This window comes from Macaca fascicularis, chromosome 9, assembly GCF_037993035.2.
Source record: "Macaca fascicularis isolate 582-1 chromosome 9, T2T-MFA8v1.1".
NCBI classification, from domain to species: Eukaryota; Metazoa; Chordata; class Mammalia; order Primates; family Cercopithecidae; genus Macaca; species Macaca fascicularis.
Genome location: NC_088383.1, coordinates 101,337,017 through 101,355,000, shown reverse-complemented (window position 1 = coordinate 101,355,000; position 17,984 = coordinate 101,337,017). Strand labels below are relative to the sequence as shown.

Below are 17,984 nucleotides of genomic sequence, written 5' to 3'. Positions count from 1 at the left end.
TGCGCCTGAATTTCCCCCACGTCGCACTCCAGCCTGGTCTCCAGCGCATGTGTGCCTTCGCGGTCCACGTCCCCACCGCGCTCTAGAGGGAGCCCGCGAGCCGCGCGCCCGCCGCGGATTCATTTTTCTGTGAAGCCGCCGAGACCAGGAACCTAGTTCCGACACCTGCAGGGTCCGGCACGCTAGTCAGTGGGGGTGCCTCAGAAAACATGGCCCCGTGTGCCCTCACTGTTTTCATGAACGGCCCCTTGCTCCCTCACAGCCAGACACCTCGCCACCCTCACAAGTGCGGCCGGTGGGACCTAGCTGGGACCCTCCCCGCCTGGGAAAGTCTGGGTGCTGGCTCCTAAAGCGCCCCGGCCAGACGCCCGTCCCACCAGCCTGCCAGCTCAGGCCTCGGCAGGCCGCCGTCCCCAACGTCCTCGCTAGCGTCTTCGCCCCGTCCGGCTCCAGGCAAAACCCGGAGCGGCTGCCTCCCTGCAGCTCCCGGGAGACCGCGCGGCGCGGCGGCTAGAGCATGCGCAGTGCGCAGGGCCGGCTCGAAGCGCAAGCAGGAAGCGTTCGCGGTGATCCCGGCGACTGCGCTGGCTAATGCGGTACCGGCTAGCGTGGCTTCGGCACCCCGCGCTGCCCACCACCTTCCGCTCAGTCTTCGGCGCCCGCCTGCCGCCCCCGGAGCGCCTGTGTGGGTAAGTGGAATGGAGCGCCCGGGCCCTCGGGCCCCGTGGGTCACGGTGGTTTGGCGCTCGGGTTGCAAAGTGGTGATTCAGCACTTAAAGCCGCCGCCGCTGCCCCTCACGCCGCCCGTCCCGCCGGCCTGGGGCCGGGACTGCCACGCTGAGGCCGCCCCGGGGCCCGGAAGAGCGGCTGGCCAGGCGGGAGCCAGAGGCCTGGTCCAGAGTCGGGGACGTCCCTCGGGCTGGTGAGGGACCGGGGCCGTTACCCGGGGCCACGGGGCGTGTGCCAATAGTGTGGGGGCGCGGGGGCGGACAGAGTCACCCGGCCTGCACCCGGGAGCCGCGCCGCGTCACTCTGCCGGAGTCCGCCTGTGAGGGGGCCGGGAACCTGAGGCGGACTCGAGCCGTGGGGTAAAGGAATCCGGCGACTTTTGGGGGACCGCTTCTTACCTTGCCCTCAGCCCTGCCCTTTCCTCCGGGCAACTGAGTTTCCAGGACCGTGTGGAATGCCCGCGCTGGGAAAAAAAAGTTTGTCAGCCTCCCGCCTTAGTGAGAAGAAGAGTGTGGGGTTTCCTATCAGGGGACATTTAGGAGCCGAAAGATACCTCGGGATCCTCTACAGCAGCTCCCTTGTTTTGCTCGGAGACAACCGGGGCTCCGAGAGATGGCTTGATTTCCCGACAATTGCCGAGATTGTGGCAAAATCAGGATTAGGACACAGGTTTTTTGCCATCCAGTGGCGTGCTCTCCACTTCACCGTTGATCTGCGTACGCTAGGCTTTTTCAGGCTTGTAGTGAACGTTGAATATTGTTTACTACGAATGGAAGAGGATAGGCAGTATTATCTTGCCCTCCCTAGAAACATTATTTGAACCCCTCCTGGTTTTAATCGGAAATAGCCAGCACCTACTAAGTGCAGGGCACTGTGATGGACCCTCTATGTAAAGTATGTGTGTGCCTTCCAAGGAACTTTGATTTGATTGGAGCGGATTGGGATGCCACGGGAATTGAGATAGCTAAAAGGGTGTGTTGATGAGGGTCAGAAGATGAGTAGTATGGGTAATGTGTGGAGGTAGAGATAGAAAAGTGGGGGGTAGGCTGGCTTTGCAAGAAATGGCGGAAAGATTGGAGTGAGGGCTGCCGTGGGCGTAATCCAGCCTAGATATGCGGGCAGTTTGTGTTGGAACGGTGAGCCGATTAGTCTGGTTGAAGCTTTAGAGGATTTCCCTGGGGGAATTAGGAGGACACAAGTCCTGTATTATAACGGTAGGGTAATGCTGGCCTGGGTCTTGAATTCTAGTTGAGATTTTCCCAGTGCGTAGTAGGTAGGGAGCCCTTAAGTTTTTAAGCTGGGAAGTTATTGATGGAACTGGGAGTTTAGAAAAGTAGTTTGGTGGCTGTGTGCAGGATGTCAGGGAGTGGAGAGAGTCCTGAGGCAGAGAAACCTGTTGGGACTTAGTCTTTACTGCCTGTGTTAGGACGGTAGCAGTGGGGCACTAAGAAAAGCTAATACAAATGAATACTGTATGGAACTTGTTCTCCTCTGTTTTCTATTACATCACAAAATCTCCTATAATGTGCAAAAGACCCCTGAGCTTAGAGAATCAGGTGGTAAGCACAAGCAGGATGCCTCCTTTTGTCCTCTTTTGGATCAGTCCGCTTTTGTTCTAAATTCATTACTGATAGGCTAGGCTTAGCTTCATACTGTCTCCAGCATATAGCATTTGTGATTTTTAAAGAAAGCACCAATTTTAAGTTTTATATAACTAAGTGGTTTGTATGTTCTAGTGAAAATTACATTTTCTCTGTAGTTATTAAGTCCAGTCGACCATCCAGAGTTTCAAGATATGTTTTTCTCGAAGATGGAAATTTGGGAGATTCAAAGCATAATGAATGAGATGAGCCAGCTGGAAAGCTCTAGCCTAAAATGAGTGAGTGAGGCTTTTAAGGAAAATACAGGTCCAACCAAAGGGATTGGGGCATAGTTTTAGGAAGGAAAGCCCTAACATCTGAAGCTACCACATATTCACACCTTGAAGAATGCAGTCAGCCCTACTGTACATCGTAGGAAGAATGTCTTTTTTTTTTTTTTTTTTTTTTTTTGAGACGGAGTCTCGCTCTGTTGCCCAGGCTGGAGTGCAGTGGCCGGATCTCAGCTCACTGCAAGCTCCGCCTCCCGGATTCACGCCATTCTCCAGCGTCAGCCTCCCGAGTAGCTGGGACTACAGGCGCCCGCCGCCTCGCCCGGCTAGTTTTTTGTATTTCTTAATAGAGACGGGGTTTCACCGTGTTAGCCAGGATGGTCTCGATCTTCCGACCTCGTGATCCGCCCGTCTCGGCCTCCCAAAGTGCTGGGATTACAGGCTTGAGCCACCGCGCCCGGCCCAGGAAGAATGTCTTAACCGAGATAGCCACACAGCTATTTGCTGGAAGAGCAGGGATTTAAAAACCCATGTCTATCTGGCGTTGGAGCCTGAGCTCTTAACTGTTAGGTACTTGCAAACACAAGTACTGCCTCTGCTGGTATTTGGGCATTCATTTTCTGGTCTAACCTCTTGAGACAGAGATGGTCTTAAAGCATTTATTTAAAATCAATCCATTTACAAAGTAACCTCCTTGTTCTGTGTTCAGCCATATTTTATAACTTGGGACTGTGTGGAATTATCTGAACTGTCGGGGCACCTGGAGATAATAGCCCATTTCCCTGGCAACAACTTGAGCCACCTGGGCATCAGTCATCTCACTTTGCAGGCAGCCCTACTTTGAATTTCCCTGTTCTGTAGGCTTAGGAAACAGTGGTATGTCAGTTGGGACTATCAACATTCAAGCTTTTAAACTACTTTTAATCAGAAAAATGCCTTTTAGTAGTGTAAAAGGACAGGGTATCGCTGAGTTTCTTTAATTAACCTAATCCACACATCCTGCCTGTCTTGAAAGTTAGGGTTGAGGCCAGGTGGAGTGGCTCATGCCTGTAATCCCAGAACTTTGGGAGGCCGAGGTGGGTGGATCACTTGAGGTCAGGAGTTCAAGACCAGCCTGGGCAACATCGTGAAACCCCATCTCTACTAAAAATACAAAAAAATTAGCTGGGCGTGGTGGTGGGCGCTTGTAATCCCAGCTACTCGTGAGGCTAGGGCAGGAGAACTGCTTGAACCCGGGAGGCTGAGGCAGGAGAATCACTTGAACCCAGGAGGCGGAGGTTGCAGTGAGCTGAGATCGTGTCACTGCACTCCAGCCTGGGTGACTGAGCGAGACTGTGTCTTAAAAAAAAAAAAAAAAATTAGATTGAGGACAGTCTTCCCAGGATAGGGGAGGAAAAGTTCAGTATGTTTTCTTTTAAGTTCGATACAGGGTTTCACTCTGTTGCTCAGGCTGGAGTGCAGTGGTGTGATCTCAGCTCACTGCAATCTTTACCTCTTGGGCTCAAGCGATCCTCCCACCTCAGCCTCCTGAGTAGCTGGGACTGCAGGCTCACGTCCCCATCCCACAACTAATTTTTGTATTTTTGGTAGAGTTGGGGTTTTGTGGTGTTGCCCAGGGTGGTCTCAAACTCCTGGGCTGAAGCAATCCCCCCGCCTCCCAAAGTGCTGGGGTTACAGGCATAAGCCACTGTGCCAGGCCCAGTATATGTATCATAAACATTGGTTGCCTTTCTGTTTTTCTGTTGGTATTTTATATCTCCTAAACATGTACCCAGAGGATCAGGCTACCTTTTAGCCAGGATGACAAGGCTAGAGCACTTTCCTTCCACAGGGGTAGATCCTCTATAGATATGTTAGGTTTTGGAGAGTTCTCAGTTGGCTGGTCTTCAGTCTGTCCTCATTGTTCTGTTAGTTTAGACATTATTTGAATATCTACTCTGTAGTGATCACACACTGTGTCCAGTACTATGTAAATGCAAAGATAGCCATAAATCTTGTCCTCAAGGAGCTTTCAGTAATAAACAGTAAACTCCTTTACCTCTGACCCTTTACTAGACACCTCCACTCTTTTTTTTTTTTTTTTTTTTTTTTTTTTTGAGACGGAGTCTCGCTCTGTGGCCCGGGCTGGAGTGCAGTGGCCGGATCTCAGCTCACTGCAAGCTCCGCCTCCCGGGTTTACGCCATTCTCCTGCCTCAGCCTCCCCAGTAGCTGGGACTACAGGTGCCCGCCATCTCGCCCGGCTAGTTTTTTGTATTTTTTTAGTAGAGACGGGGTTTCACTGTGTTAGCCAGGATGGTCTCAATCTCCTGACCTCGTGATCCACCCGTCTCGGCCTCCCAAAGTGCTGGGATTACAGGCTTGAGCCACGGCGCCTGGCTGACACCTCCACTCTTATGTTTTGTTTCTTTCAATTAATTTTGAAAAACAACTTAGTATTTTTTTTAATCACAATACAGATTACTTTTTTAAAAAGTGGGACTCACAAAATTATTTTATTCTTCTTAAAGAACTGTTTTGTTTCTTTTTGCCTATTAAAGGTATAACTTTTTTTTTTTTTTTTTTTTTTTTTGAGACTGAGTCTCGTTCTGTCGCTCAGGCTGGAGAGTGACAGGATCTTGGCTCACTGCAACTTCCACCTCCCAGGTTCAAGTGATTCTCCTGCCTCAGCCTCCAGAGTAGCTGAGATTACAGGTGGGCGCCACCACACACAACTAATTTTTGTATTTCTAGTAGAGACGGGATTTCATCATGATGGCCAGGCTGGTCTCGAACTCCTGACCTCAGGTGATCCACCCGCCTTGGCCTTCCAAAGTGCTGGGATTACAGGCATGAGCCACTGTGCTCGGCATAACTTTTTTTTTATTTTTTATTTTTATTGTTTTATTTTATTTTATTTTATTTTTTGAGACAGAGTCTCCGCTCTGTTGCCCAGGCTGGAGTGCAGTGGCACGATCTCGGCTCACTGCAAGCTCCACCTCCCAGGTTCACGCCATTCTCCTGCCTCAGCCTCCTGAGTAGCTGGGACTACAGGTGCCCGCCACCACACCCAGCTAATTTTTTTTGTGTGTTTTTAGTAGAAACGGGGTTTCACGGTGTTAGCCAGGATGGTTTCTATCTCCTGACCTCGTGATCCACCTGCCTCGGCCTCCCAAAGTGCTGGGATTACGGGCATGAGCCACCGCGCCCGGCAACGTAACTTTTTAAAGTAGGACTCACAAGCTGCTTTCTGAAGGGAAGGCATCACACTCTGCCTGACACATAGTAGGTACTCAGTACATATTTATTGCATAACTTAATTGATTAATGGTCTTTTTTCAGAACGATTTTTCTCTGCAGAGTCCTTAGTTTTGTGATGTTGGTATTATCATTTTTTTCAGTTTAGTTTGAAAATCTTTGAATCTTTTTCCCTCATTGCCTATTCCCAAGACCCAATCCTCCTGAGTCTTTCATCTTAAAGACTCCTAAAGTTTCTTGGAGTGATCTTGACCCTCATCACCATCCTAGTTCAGAACGTGATCATCTTCAGTAACATCTTACATCAGTGAGATTATCTCACCTGAACAGGTTTTAGAACTGACTTTTCCAGCCTTCTGTCTCCCTACTAGTTGATTCTTATCATCACTGTCAGATTAATAAATCACTTTTCCCAAGCTGTTGTCTTGCCTAAAGATCACCAGTGGTTCTGCACTATTTCAAGATCAAGTTCAAACTTCTTGACCCAGCATGTAAGCATTCTGTTGGCTGGCCTTAGCCCAGCTTTTTAGCCTAACTCTTCTCCAGTCAGACTTACCAATTTGCTGTCTCCTTTTACATGACCTATTCATTCCCAATTCCGAGATGCCCTTTCTCTCTTTTCTTTATATGACTAAATCCTTTCTTATTTTTAGGCCTTGTTATACAGGTCACAAAATTACTCTTCCTTTTTCTCAATTTAATAATTATTAAAAACATTGTGAAACATCTGTTTGAGGTTTATATATTGCTTCTTGTTTTTGTACTCTCTTATTTAATATTGTACAAGCCCGAGTATATAGGACAAAGAAGAAAAACAAAACAAACACCTGTGTACCATCTACTTTAGGAAATAGAACATTTCCAGCAACTTTGAACCTGTCTGTGCTCACCTGCCCAGTTGTAACTCTATTCCTCCCCTGTAGAGGTATTGTTATTATTATTTTGAGAAAGAGTCTGGCCTTGTTGCCCAGGCTGGAGTATAGTGGCGCGATCTCCGCTCACTGCAACCTCTGCCTCCCGGCTTCAAACGATTCTCCTGCCTCAGCCTCCCAAGTAGCTGAGACTATAGGCGTGCACCACCATGCATGGCTAATTTTTGTATTTTTAGTAGAGATGGGGTTTCACCACGTTGCCCAGGCTGGTCTTAAACCCCTGACCTCAGGTAATCCACCCACCTCAGCCTCCCAAAGTGCTGGGATTACAGGCGTGGGCCACTGCACCTGGCTGTACTGTTCTATATTTGGATAACAATTTCCTTAGTTTTCTTTATAGCTTTATCACATTTAATACTTCTTAGGTAGCATATTGTTTAGTTTTATTGCTTTTGACCTTCAGTACAAACTTTTCTTCTCTGAGTTACTTTTTTTCATTTAACATTCATTTAACATCATTCATAAAGATGTATGAGTTCATTGCTGAATGGCAGTCATGCAAATATGCCCCGGTATCATATCGATCATCGCAAACATTCTGTAAGATAGGCCTAATCTATATTCTGACAACTTCCAAATGTATTTGTCTAGCCAGAACCTCTCCCTCAAATTTTAGGTTTAAGTAATAAACTTCCTACTCAACAGTATGAGTCACACTGGTCTCCTTGCTTGACTTGCTCTTACCTCAGATCATTTGCACTGTTTTCCCTCTGCTGAGAACACTCTGCTACTAGTAAGATTGGGGAGAGCTTGGCAGAGAACGCAGGGTTTGAGCAAGAGTCTTTGAAGGAAATATTGAATTTGGATGAACAAAGAAGGAGAGTTGAGAAAACATTTTGTTTTTTGGAGACAGGATCTCACTCTGTCACCCAGGCTGGAATGTGGTGGCACGATCAAAGCTCACTGCAGCCTTGAACTCCTGAGGTCAAGTGATCCTCTCACCTCAGCCTCCTGAGTAGCTAGGACTACAGACTTGTGCCACCATGCCTGGCTAATTTTTTTTTTTTTTTTTTTTGAGACGGAGTGTCGCTGTGTCACCCAGGCTGGAGTGCAGTGGCCGGATCTCAGCTCACTGCAAGCTCCACCTCCCGGGTTCACGCCATTCTCCTGCCTCAGCCTCCTGAGCAGCTGGGACTACAGGCGCCCGCCACCTCGCCCGGCTAGTTTTTTTTTTTGTATTTTTAGTAGAGACGGGGTTTCACCATGTTAGCCAGGATGGTCTCGATCTCCTGACCTCGTGATCCGCCCGTCTCGGCCTCCCAAAGTGCTGGTATTACAGGCTTGAGCCACCGCGCCCAGCCGCCTGGCTAATTTTTTAAATTTCTGTAGAGGCAGGATATTGCTATGTTGTCCATACTGGTCTCTAACTCCTGGCTTCGAGCAATCCTCCTGCCTCTGCCTCCCAAAGTGCTGTGATTACAGGCATAAGCCACCACAACCAGAAGAGAAAATGTTTTAGATAGAAGGAATGGTATTAGCAAAGGTGCAGAAGTAGGGAAATTCACAATATCAGCAAAGGAAAGTGAAATTTTGTCCTATTGGATATAGAGAACCTCAGATACTTTTTGAGCAATAGAGTGACATATGAAAGCTATGTTTTAGGATAATTAATCTGGCTGTTTTTTGTAAGCACAGTTTGAAATGCAGGCGGAGACTGAGGGATGAAGAAGGTAGTACAAATGACAGGGAAATAAGAGTGTCTGCAGAAGACATGTGCAAGAAGGATTCAGCAGGGTTTAGCTATTGATTGGGTATAGGGATGATGGGGGAGTCAGAGAAGCCTGAGATCTTGAGCCGGAGTGACTTTGAGTCTAGGAAGGGCCACCAGGGTAGGGAAAACTCTCGTGGGGGAGACCCAGCTCTGGGAAGTTCAGCTATGTGAGATGTTTGTCCTGCCTGGCAGGTGGCAGGTTTTCCAAAGGCATACCAAGAGAACAGGTTGATTGGGTACAGCAGTGGGGCACAGTCTTGTAGGCACTTTTGGGCTGGCTATTACCCTCAGCTCCCATAGGGAGCGTAGAACAAGTCTGACCTGTGCTGGGGTCTAAGTGGATTCAGCTGTAATGCTGTTGCTGCCGCTGATAATGTTTTATTTTAAAAGATTTAGTAGCTAATATTTATTGAATGCCTATTATATGTTAATGCTTCTTTGGGTGGGAGGTAGTCATCCCCTCAAGCAGTTATTCTTTGTTACAAACAATCCAATTAAACTTGCTTAATTATTTTGAAATGTGCAATTAAATTATTGTTGATTATAGTCACCCTATTGTGGTATCAAATACTAGGTCTTTTTTTTTTTCCTTTGGTACCCATTAACCATCCCCACCTGCCCTCAACCATCCACTACCCTTCCCAGCCTCTGGTAACCATCGCTACTCTATCTCCATGAGTTCAGTTGTTTTGATTTTTAGATCCCACAAATAAGTAAGAACATGTGATGTCTGTCTTTCTGTGCCTGGCTTATTTCACTTATAATAACCCCAGTTTATGCATTTTATTAGGAGCTTTGCATATGTCGTGCGTGCGTGCGTGCGTGTATGTGTATGTGTGAGAAACAGTCACTGTCACTCTGTCGCCCCTAGGTGGAGTGCAGTGGTGTGATCAGGCCTCACTGCAGCCTCGACCTCTCCCGGCTCAGGTGATTCTCCTGCCACCTCAGTACTCCCATGTTCCCCAAGTAGCTGGGACTAGTAGCTGGAACTCGGCACATACCACCATACCTGGCTAATTTTGGGGGGATTTTTTTTTTTTTTTTTTTTTTTTTGTAGAGACAGGGTTTCGTCATGTTGCCCAGACTGGTCTCAAACTCCTCGGTTCAAGCAGTCCACTTACGTTGGCCTCCCAAAGTACTGGGATTACAGCCGTGAGCCACTGCACCTGGCTGCATATGTCGTTGTCTTTAATGGCCACAGGAATTCTGTGGGAGAGTGGTGGTGGTGGTGGTTTTTTTTTTTTTTCTTTCAGATAAGGATATTGAAGCTCAAAGAGGTTAACTTGCTCAAGGACACACAGCTAATAAGTGGCTTAGTGAGATATGAATTCAGCTGGGCTCACTCAAGAACCTCAGGGGTGACCATTATATTATCTTCTTCCTAGAGGTAGCACGGCATCTTTAGTAGAGATGGGGATATTAAAACAGGGAGATATTTTTAGGAATAATATACATGGTAGTTGCTGATGTTGAGTCTGAGGTGATTACTGGATAGCCAAGGGGAGATCTGCAGGAAGCATTTGAAATGACTGGAATGGCCGGGCGCGGTGGCTCACGCCTGTAATCCCAGCACTTTGGGAGGCCGAGGCGGGCGGATCACAAGGTCAGGAGATCGAGACCACGGTGAAACCCCGTCTCTACTAAAAATACAAAAAATTAGCCGGGCGCGGTTGTGGGCGCCTGTAGTCCCAGCTACTCGGGAGGCTGAGGCAGGAGAATGGCGTGAACCCGGGAGGCGGAGCTTGCAGTGAGCCGACATCGTGCCACTGCACTCCAGCCTGGGCGACAGAGCGAGACTCCGTCTCAAAAAAAAAAAAGAAATGACTGGAACTTGGTAAGAAGGCCTGAGCTGATTTCTTAAATCTGAGCATAGAGTTGAAGACACAGACATGGATGGATATAGGAAAAATAATCTATGTTCAGATGTGGTGGGGAAGGGGCCAGCCTTGACAATGCTTACATTTAGGGATAAGAAGGAAACATAGTTGGAGAGGTTGGGTGTTAGAGAGGTGGAAGATGACATCAGAAGTGAAATAGTCCGAACTTCTAGCCAAAGAGATTTTGGGGAGGATGGAGTCTTGAGAAAATAACAAATACCATTTCTTTCTTTTCTTTTTTTTTTTTTTTTTTTGAGACAGAGTGTCGCTCTGTTGCCTAGGCTGGAGTGCAGTGGCGCTCACTGCGACCTCTGCCTCCTGAGTTCAAGCAATTCTCATTCCTCAGCCTCCCGAGTTGCTGCGATTATAGGCGCCCGCCACCATGCCCCAGCTAATTTTTCTTTCTTTTTTTTTTTTTTTTTTGAGACGGAGTCTCTCTCTGTCACCCAGGCTGGAGTGCAGTGGCGCGATCTTGACCCACTGCAACCTCCGCCTCCCAGGTTCAAGCAGTTCTCTCCCTCAGTATCCCAAGTAGCTGAGACTACAGGCATGTGCCACCATGCCCAGCTAATTTTGTATTTTTAGTAGAGATGGGGTTTCACCATGTTGGCCAGGCTGGTCTCAAACTCCTGACCTCAGGTGATCCGCCCACCTTGGCCCCTCAAAGTGTTGGGATTACAGGCGTGAGCCACCACACCTAGGCTCATGTGTTTTTTTGGCAGAGGTGGGTGAGAGGGGACCAGATCATCTTTAAACTTCCTAGCTTCATGAATCTGAGACTTTAAGTTTTGGGGTTTTTTTTTTTGAGATGGAGTCTCGCTCTGTTGCCAGGCTGGAGTGTAGTGGCCTGATCTCAGCTCACTGTAGCCTCCGCCTCACGGCTTGAAGTGATTCTCCTGTCTCAGGCACCCAAGTAGCTGGCACAAAGATTTACTCTTAAATTTTCTTTTAATATTTGTATTATTGGCTAGGCGTGGTGGCTCACACCTGTAATCCTAGCACTTTGGGAGGCCGAGGTGGGCAGATCACCTGAGGTCAGGAGTTCGAGACCAGCCTGGCCAACATGGTGAAACCCCATCTCTACTAAAAATACCCAAAATTAGCCAGGCGTAGTGACAGGCGTCTGTAATCCCAGCTACTCAGGAGGCTGAGACAGGAGAATCACTTGAACCTGGAAGGTGGACGTTGCAGTGAGCTGAGATCACCCCTTTGCACTCTAGCCTGGGCAACAAGAGCAAAACTGTCTCAAAAAAAAAAAAAAAAAAAAAAAAAAAAAAAAGAGTTGTATTATTTAATTATTTAGCTGTTACATGGAAGTCTTTGATCTATTTTGAGTTAGTTTATATATATGGTGTGAGGTAAGAGTCCAACTTCACCTTTTTACATGTGGATATCCAGTACTGTTTGTTGAAAAGACTAGTCTTTCCTCATTGAATTGTTTTGGCATCCTTTTTGGGGTTTTTTTTTTTTTTTTTTTTTTTTGAGATGGAGTCTTGGTCTGTTGCCCAGGTTGGAGTGCAGTGGCATGATCTCTGCTCACTGCAACCTCCGCCTCCCATGTTTAAACAATTCTCATGCCTCAGCCTCCTGAGTAGCTGGGACTACAGGCGTCCACCACTGTGCCCAGATAATTTTTGTATTTTTAGTAGAGATGGGGTTTCACCATCTTGGCCAGGCTAGTCTTGAACTCCTGGCATCAAGTGATCTGCCCACCTCGGCCTCCCAAAGTGCTGAGATTACAACATGCCCAGCCATCATCCTTTTCGAAAATAAATTGATCAAAAAGTGAGAGTTTATCTCTGAGCTTTCTGTTTTGTTCCATTAATCTGTATGTTTATCCTGATGCCAGTACCACACTATTTTGTTTACAGTTGTTTTGAAGTCAGGCAGTTTGAGTCTTCCAGCTTTGTTTTTCTTTCTCAAGACTTTTTTGACCATTCTGGGTCCTCTGCATTTCCAAACAAGTCTTAGGATCAATTTGTCAATTTCTGCAAAAAAGAAGTCTTAGGTGGGATTTTAATCTATTTGGGGATTACTGTTATCTTAAAAATACTGTCCTCTCATCCATGAACATGGGAGTCTTTCCATTTAGAGTTTAAGTTTTACATTTCTTTTGTTAAATTTATTCCTAAGTTTTTGTTGTTGTTGTTGTTTTTGTTTTTGTTTGTTTGTTTTTGAGGCAGAGTCTCACTCTATTGGCCTGGTAGAGTGCAATGGCGAGATCTTGGCTCACTGCAACCCCCACCTCCCGGGTTCAAGCCATTCCCCTGCTTCAGCCTCCCAAGTAGCTGGGATTACAGGCATGTGCCACCACGCTCGGCTAATTTTTGTATTTTTAGTAGAAACGAGGTTTCTCCATGTTGGTCAGGCTGGTCTTGAACTCCTGACCTCAGGTGATCCCCCCACCTCGGCCTCCCAAAGTGTTGGGATTACAGGCGGGAGCCACTGTGCCTGGCCTTTTTAGTGTGATTCTCTATATAATCACAATACCATCAAAATCAGAAAATTATCACTGATGAATAGAAGTGAGAGTGGGCATCCTCATCATGCTTGTTCCTGATTATAGAGGAAAGGCTTTCAACTTTTCACTGCTGAATATGTTCATTGTTTGCTTGTCTTCCATGGCCCTTATTGTACTGAAGTACACAATGGAGGTATTCCTTGTATACCTAATTTGTTGAGAGTTTTTACCATGAAAGGCTGTTGAATATTGTCAAATTATTTTTCTGCATCTATTTTTTCCCCTTTTTTCACAGATCCTGCATGTGGCATCTGAAAGCTGTCCGTGAAGAGGGATTTTTTTTTTGTTTTTGTTTTTGAGATGGAGTTTTGCTCTTGTTGCCCAGGCTGGAGTGCAATGGCAAGATCTTGGCTCACTGCAACCTCTGCCTCCTGGGTTCAAGCGATTCTCCTGCCTCAGCCTCCCAAGTAGCTGGGATTACAGTCATGTGCCACCACACTCGGCTAATTTTGTATTTTTAGTAGAGACGGGGTTTTTCCATGTTGGTCAGACGGGTCTTGAATTCCTGACCTCAGGTGATCCACCTGCCTTGGCCTCCCAAAGTGCTGGGATTACAGGTATGAGCCATTGCACCTGGCCATCTTTTTTTGTTTTTGTTTTTGTTTTTGAGACACTATTGCACTCTTGTCAGCCTGACTGGAGTGCAGTGGTGCAATCATGGCTCACTCCAGACCTAAATTCTTGAGCTCAAGGGATCTTTCTACCTTAGCATCCCTGAGTACTTGGGAATATAGGCGTGTGCCATCATGTCCAGCTGTTTTTGTAGAGGTGGTGTCTTGCTATGTTGCCCAGGCTGGTCTTGAGCTCTTGAACTCAAGCCATCCTTTCATCCCAGCCTCCCAAAATGTTGGGATGATAGGCATGAGCCACTATACTTAGCCTGTTTTCTACATCTGTTGAGATTCGTGTGGGGTTGTTCCCCCTTCATTCTGTTAATGTGGTGTATCACATTTATTGTTTGCAATAAGTGTGTTGATGTTGAACCATCCTTGCATTGCAGGGATATATCTCACTTGATCACGGTGAATGATCCTTTTAACATGCTGTTGAATTTGGTTTGCAAGTATTTTGTTGAGGGTATTTGCACCAATATTCATCAGTGATATTGGCTTGTAGTTTTCATTTTTTTATGTGTCTTTGTATGGTTTTGGTATCAGGGTAATACTGGCCTCATAGAATGAGTCTGGAGTTATTCTTTCCTCCTCTATTTTTTGGAATAATTTGAGCAGAATTGGTATTAGTTATTTAAATATTTAGTATAATTCAGCAGGAAAGCCATGGGTCCTGGGCTTTTCTTTGCTGGCAGACTTTATTACGGCTTCAATCTTGTTACTTGTTGGTGTGTTTAGGTTTTGGATTTCTTCATGGTTCAATCTTGGTAGGTTGTGTGTGTCTAGGAATTTACCCATTTCTTCTAGATTTTTCAATTTATTGGCATATAGTTGCTCATAGTAGCCACTAATGATCTTTTGAATTTTTGCAGTACCAATTGTAATGTCTCCTTTTTCTTTTTCTTTCTCTTTTTTTCTCTTTTGAGACGAAGTCTCGCTCTTGTCCCCCAGGCTGGAGTACAGTGGTGTGATCTCGGCTCACTGCAACCTCCGCCTCGCGGGTTCAAGTGTTTCTCCTGCCTCAAACCTCCCGAGTAGCTGGGATTACAGGCGCCTGCCACAACGCCTGGCTAATTTTTGTATTTTTAGTAGAGACGGGGTTTCACCATGTTGGCCAGGCTGGTCTCAAACTCCTGACCTTAGGTGATCCGCCTACCTCGGCCTCCCAAAGTACTGGATTATAGGCGTGAGCCATCGCACCTGGCCTAATGTCTCCTTTTTCATCTCTGTTTTTATTTGTGTCTTCTGTCTTTTTTTCTTAGTCTGGCTAAATGTTTGTCTGTATTCATCAAGGTTATTGGCCTGTAATTTTCTTTTCTTTTTTTTTTTTTTTTTTTTTTTTTTTTGAGACGGAGTCTCGCTCTGTCGCCCAGGCTGGAGTGCAGTGGCCGGATCTCAGCTCACTGCAAGCTCCGCCTCCCGGGTTCGGGCCATTCTCCTGTCTCAGCCTCCTGAGTAGCTGGGACTACAGGCTCCCACCACCTCGCCCGGCTAGTTTTTTGTATTTTTTAGTAGAGACGGGGTTTCACCGTGTTAGCCAGGATGGTCTCGATCTCCTGACCTCGTGATCCGCCCGTCTCGGCCTCCCAAAGTGCTGGGATTACAGGCTTGAGCCACCGCACCCGGCCAATTTTCTTTTCTTATAGTGTCCTTGTCTGGCTTTAGTATCAGGGTAATACTGATTTCCTAAAATGAGTTTGGAGGTATTCTCTCTTCTTTTTTGGAAGAATTTGAGAAAGATTGGTATTCTTTTTTTTTTTTTTTTTTTTTTTTTTGAGATGGAGTCTCACTCTTTTGCCCAGGCTGGAGCACAGTGGCACAGTCTTGGCTCACTGCAACCTCTGCCTCCCAGGTTCAAGCAATTCTCCTGCCTCAGCCTCCTGAGTACCGGGAACTACAGGCATGTGCCACCATACCTGGCTAATTTTTGTATTTTTAGTAGAGACAGGATTTCACCATGTTGGCCAAACTGGTCTCGAACTCCTGACTTCAGGTGATCCGCCTTTCTCAGCCTCCCAAAGTGCTGGGATTACAGGCGTGAGCCACCATGCCCAGCCTGCTTTTTCTTTTTGTTATTTATTTATATTGCTATGAACATACATTTATGTTAACTTATGGCTGAAAATTCAGTACTATCGTTCTTTGTTTTGTTGCTCAAATTATGATGGCTTTGACCCTTAGGAGTTTCTTTGTTTTGGCGCCTGTGTATTTTGAATAAACCCCATTTTTTTTAGAGTATTGTTTTACTTGTGTTCCAGACTCATCTTATATTTTTCTTGCCCTAGCCCTTGAATCAATCACTTAGTTCCTTTTATTGGAAAATAATTTTTTTTTATTTTGAGACAGAGTCTTATTCTGTCGCCCAGGCTGGAGTACAATGGCGTGATCTCGGCTCATTGCAATCTCTGCCTCCCAGGTTCAAGCAATTCTCCTGCCTCAGCCTCCCAGGCAGCTGGAATTACAGGCATGTACCACCATGCCTGGCTAATTTTTGTATTTTTAGTAGAGATGGGGTTTCATCATGTTGGCCAGGCTGGTCTCAAACTCCTGACCTGAGGTGATCTGCTGACCTCAGCTTCCCAAAGTGCTGGGATTACAAGCGTGAGCCACCTCGCCCAGCCGGAAAATAATCTTTAGAGACCAAGGTCTGGGCACTAGATGTGCTCATTGCTGCTGAGGTGCCATTGCTTCTAGTGGACAGTCTAATGCTTCTAGTGGACAGCCACATATACACATATTTATATTTCTGTGTCTTTCTGTATCTATTAAAAATATAAGTTTACATTGATACCTTTGATTCCAACTTAGTACCACAATTTTAGCCTTTTCCAATTTCTTATTTATAACTTCTTTTTCCAACAATGAGAACACTGGATTTCATTTTCTACAATTTACTTTCTTATTTCCTCAATTCTAGTGTACACAAAGTTTCATAATTGCTAGCTCACCTGTGAGAAACACTTTTAAAATAGGTCATAATATTTACATATAGTTCTTTTTCTCTTAAGCTTTATTGTATCCAGTCAAAATCCAGCTTTCCATAGTTAAATTCTTTTCTTTTACACTCCTTCAATGTGATTATGTTACTCATTTATAGTTGTTAGGTTAGTTTGTTAGAATTTTTCTTTTTCTTTTTGAGATGGAATCTCGCTCTGTCGCCCAGGCTGGAGTGCAGTGGCTCGATCTAGGCTCACTGCAAACTCCGCCTCCAGGGTTGACGTCATTCTCCTGCCTCAGCCTCCCAAGTAGGTGGGATTACAGGCGCCTGCCACTATGCCCGGCTAATTTTTTGTATTTTTTAGTAGAGACAGGATTTCACTGTGTTAGCCAGGATGGTCTCGATCTCCTGACCTTGTGATCCACCTGCCTGGGCCTCCCAGAGTGCTGGGATTACAGGCGTGAGCCACTGCGCCCGGCCAGTTTGTTAGAATTTTGATTCTGTTTCCCACGCCACCCCCCATCATGGTTGGTTTTATTATTGTGATAACAAATATATAATATAAAATTTATTATTTTGACCTTTTTGTGTGTGTGTATAGATGGGGTCTGACTATGTTGCCCAGACTGGTCTCAAACTCCTGGCCTCAGGTGGTCTTCCCACCTTGGCTTTCCAAAGTACTGGGATTACAAGCATGAGCCACCACACCTGGCCCATTTTGAGCATTTTTATGTGCATTGTTCAGTCGTGGTAAATACATCCACGTTGTTGTGTAACCATCACCGTCATCCAGCTCTAGAACTTTTTTCATATCACCAAACTGAAACTCTATGCCCATCAAATAATAAGTCACCATTTCCCCTCCCTTCAGACCCTGTCAACCACCAGTCTGTTTTCTGTCTGTGAATTTGACTACTCTAGTTACCTGATGTAAGTGAAGTTGTGTAGTATTTGTCCTTTTGTGATTAGCTGATTTCTTTTTTCTTTTTTTTTTGAGACAGAGTCTTGCTCTGTTGCCAGGCTGGTGTGCAGTGGTGTGGTCTTGGCTCACTGCAACCTCTGCCTCCTGGGTTCAAGCAATTCTCCTGCCTCAGCCTCCTGAGTAGCTGGGACTACATGTGCACACCACCACTCCCAGCTATTTTTTGTATTTTCAGTAGAGACGGGGTTTCACCATGTTGACCAGGATGGTCTCAATCTCTTGACGTCATGATCTGCCTGCCTCGGCCTCCCAAAGTGCTGGGATTACAGGTGTGAGCCACCGCGCCCAGCCAGCTTATTTCATTTAGTATGTCTTCTAGGTTCATATGGTAGCATGTGTCAGAATTTTTTCCTTTTTAAGGCTGAATAAATTTTATTGTATAAACTACATTTTGTTTATTGATTCATCCATCAGTGGACACTTGGGTGACTTCCACCTTTTGGCTGTTGCCAGTACTGCTGCTATGAACATAGCTGTACAAATATCTGTTCGAGTCTTTGCTTTCATTTCTTTTATATATGTATCCAGAAGTGGAATTGTTGGATCACATGGTAATTCTATTTCTAATTTTCTGAGGA

At 46.0% G+C, this 17,984-nt stretch overlaps 1 protein-coding gene across 4 annotated transcripts in view; it reads left to right on the top strand.

Moving 5' to 3' along the window:
- The first annotated feature begins 517 nt into the window (after positions 1-517).
- The window catches only part of IDE (insulin degrading enzyme), a 120,181-nt gene continuing 102,714 nt past the window's right edge, over positions 518-17,984 (top strand). For 2 of the 4 annotated variants that reach the window (XM_005565951.4, XM_005565950.4), the window contains exon 1: positions 518-689. In XM_005565951.4, the coding sequence (XP_005566008.3) occupies positions 592-689 (98 nt within the window). In that variant the 5' untranslated portion in view covers positions 518-591. Of the gene's footprint in view, positions 690-802; positions 923-17,984 lie in introns of those variants that run through there. The other 2 variants (XM_074002210.1, XM_045361195.2) reach the window with 1 other exon arrangement.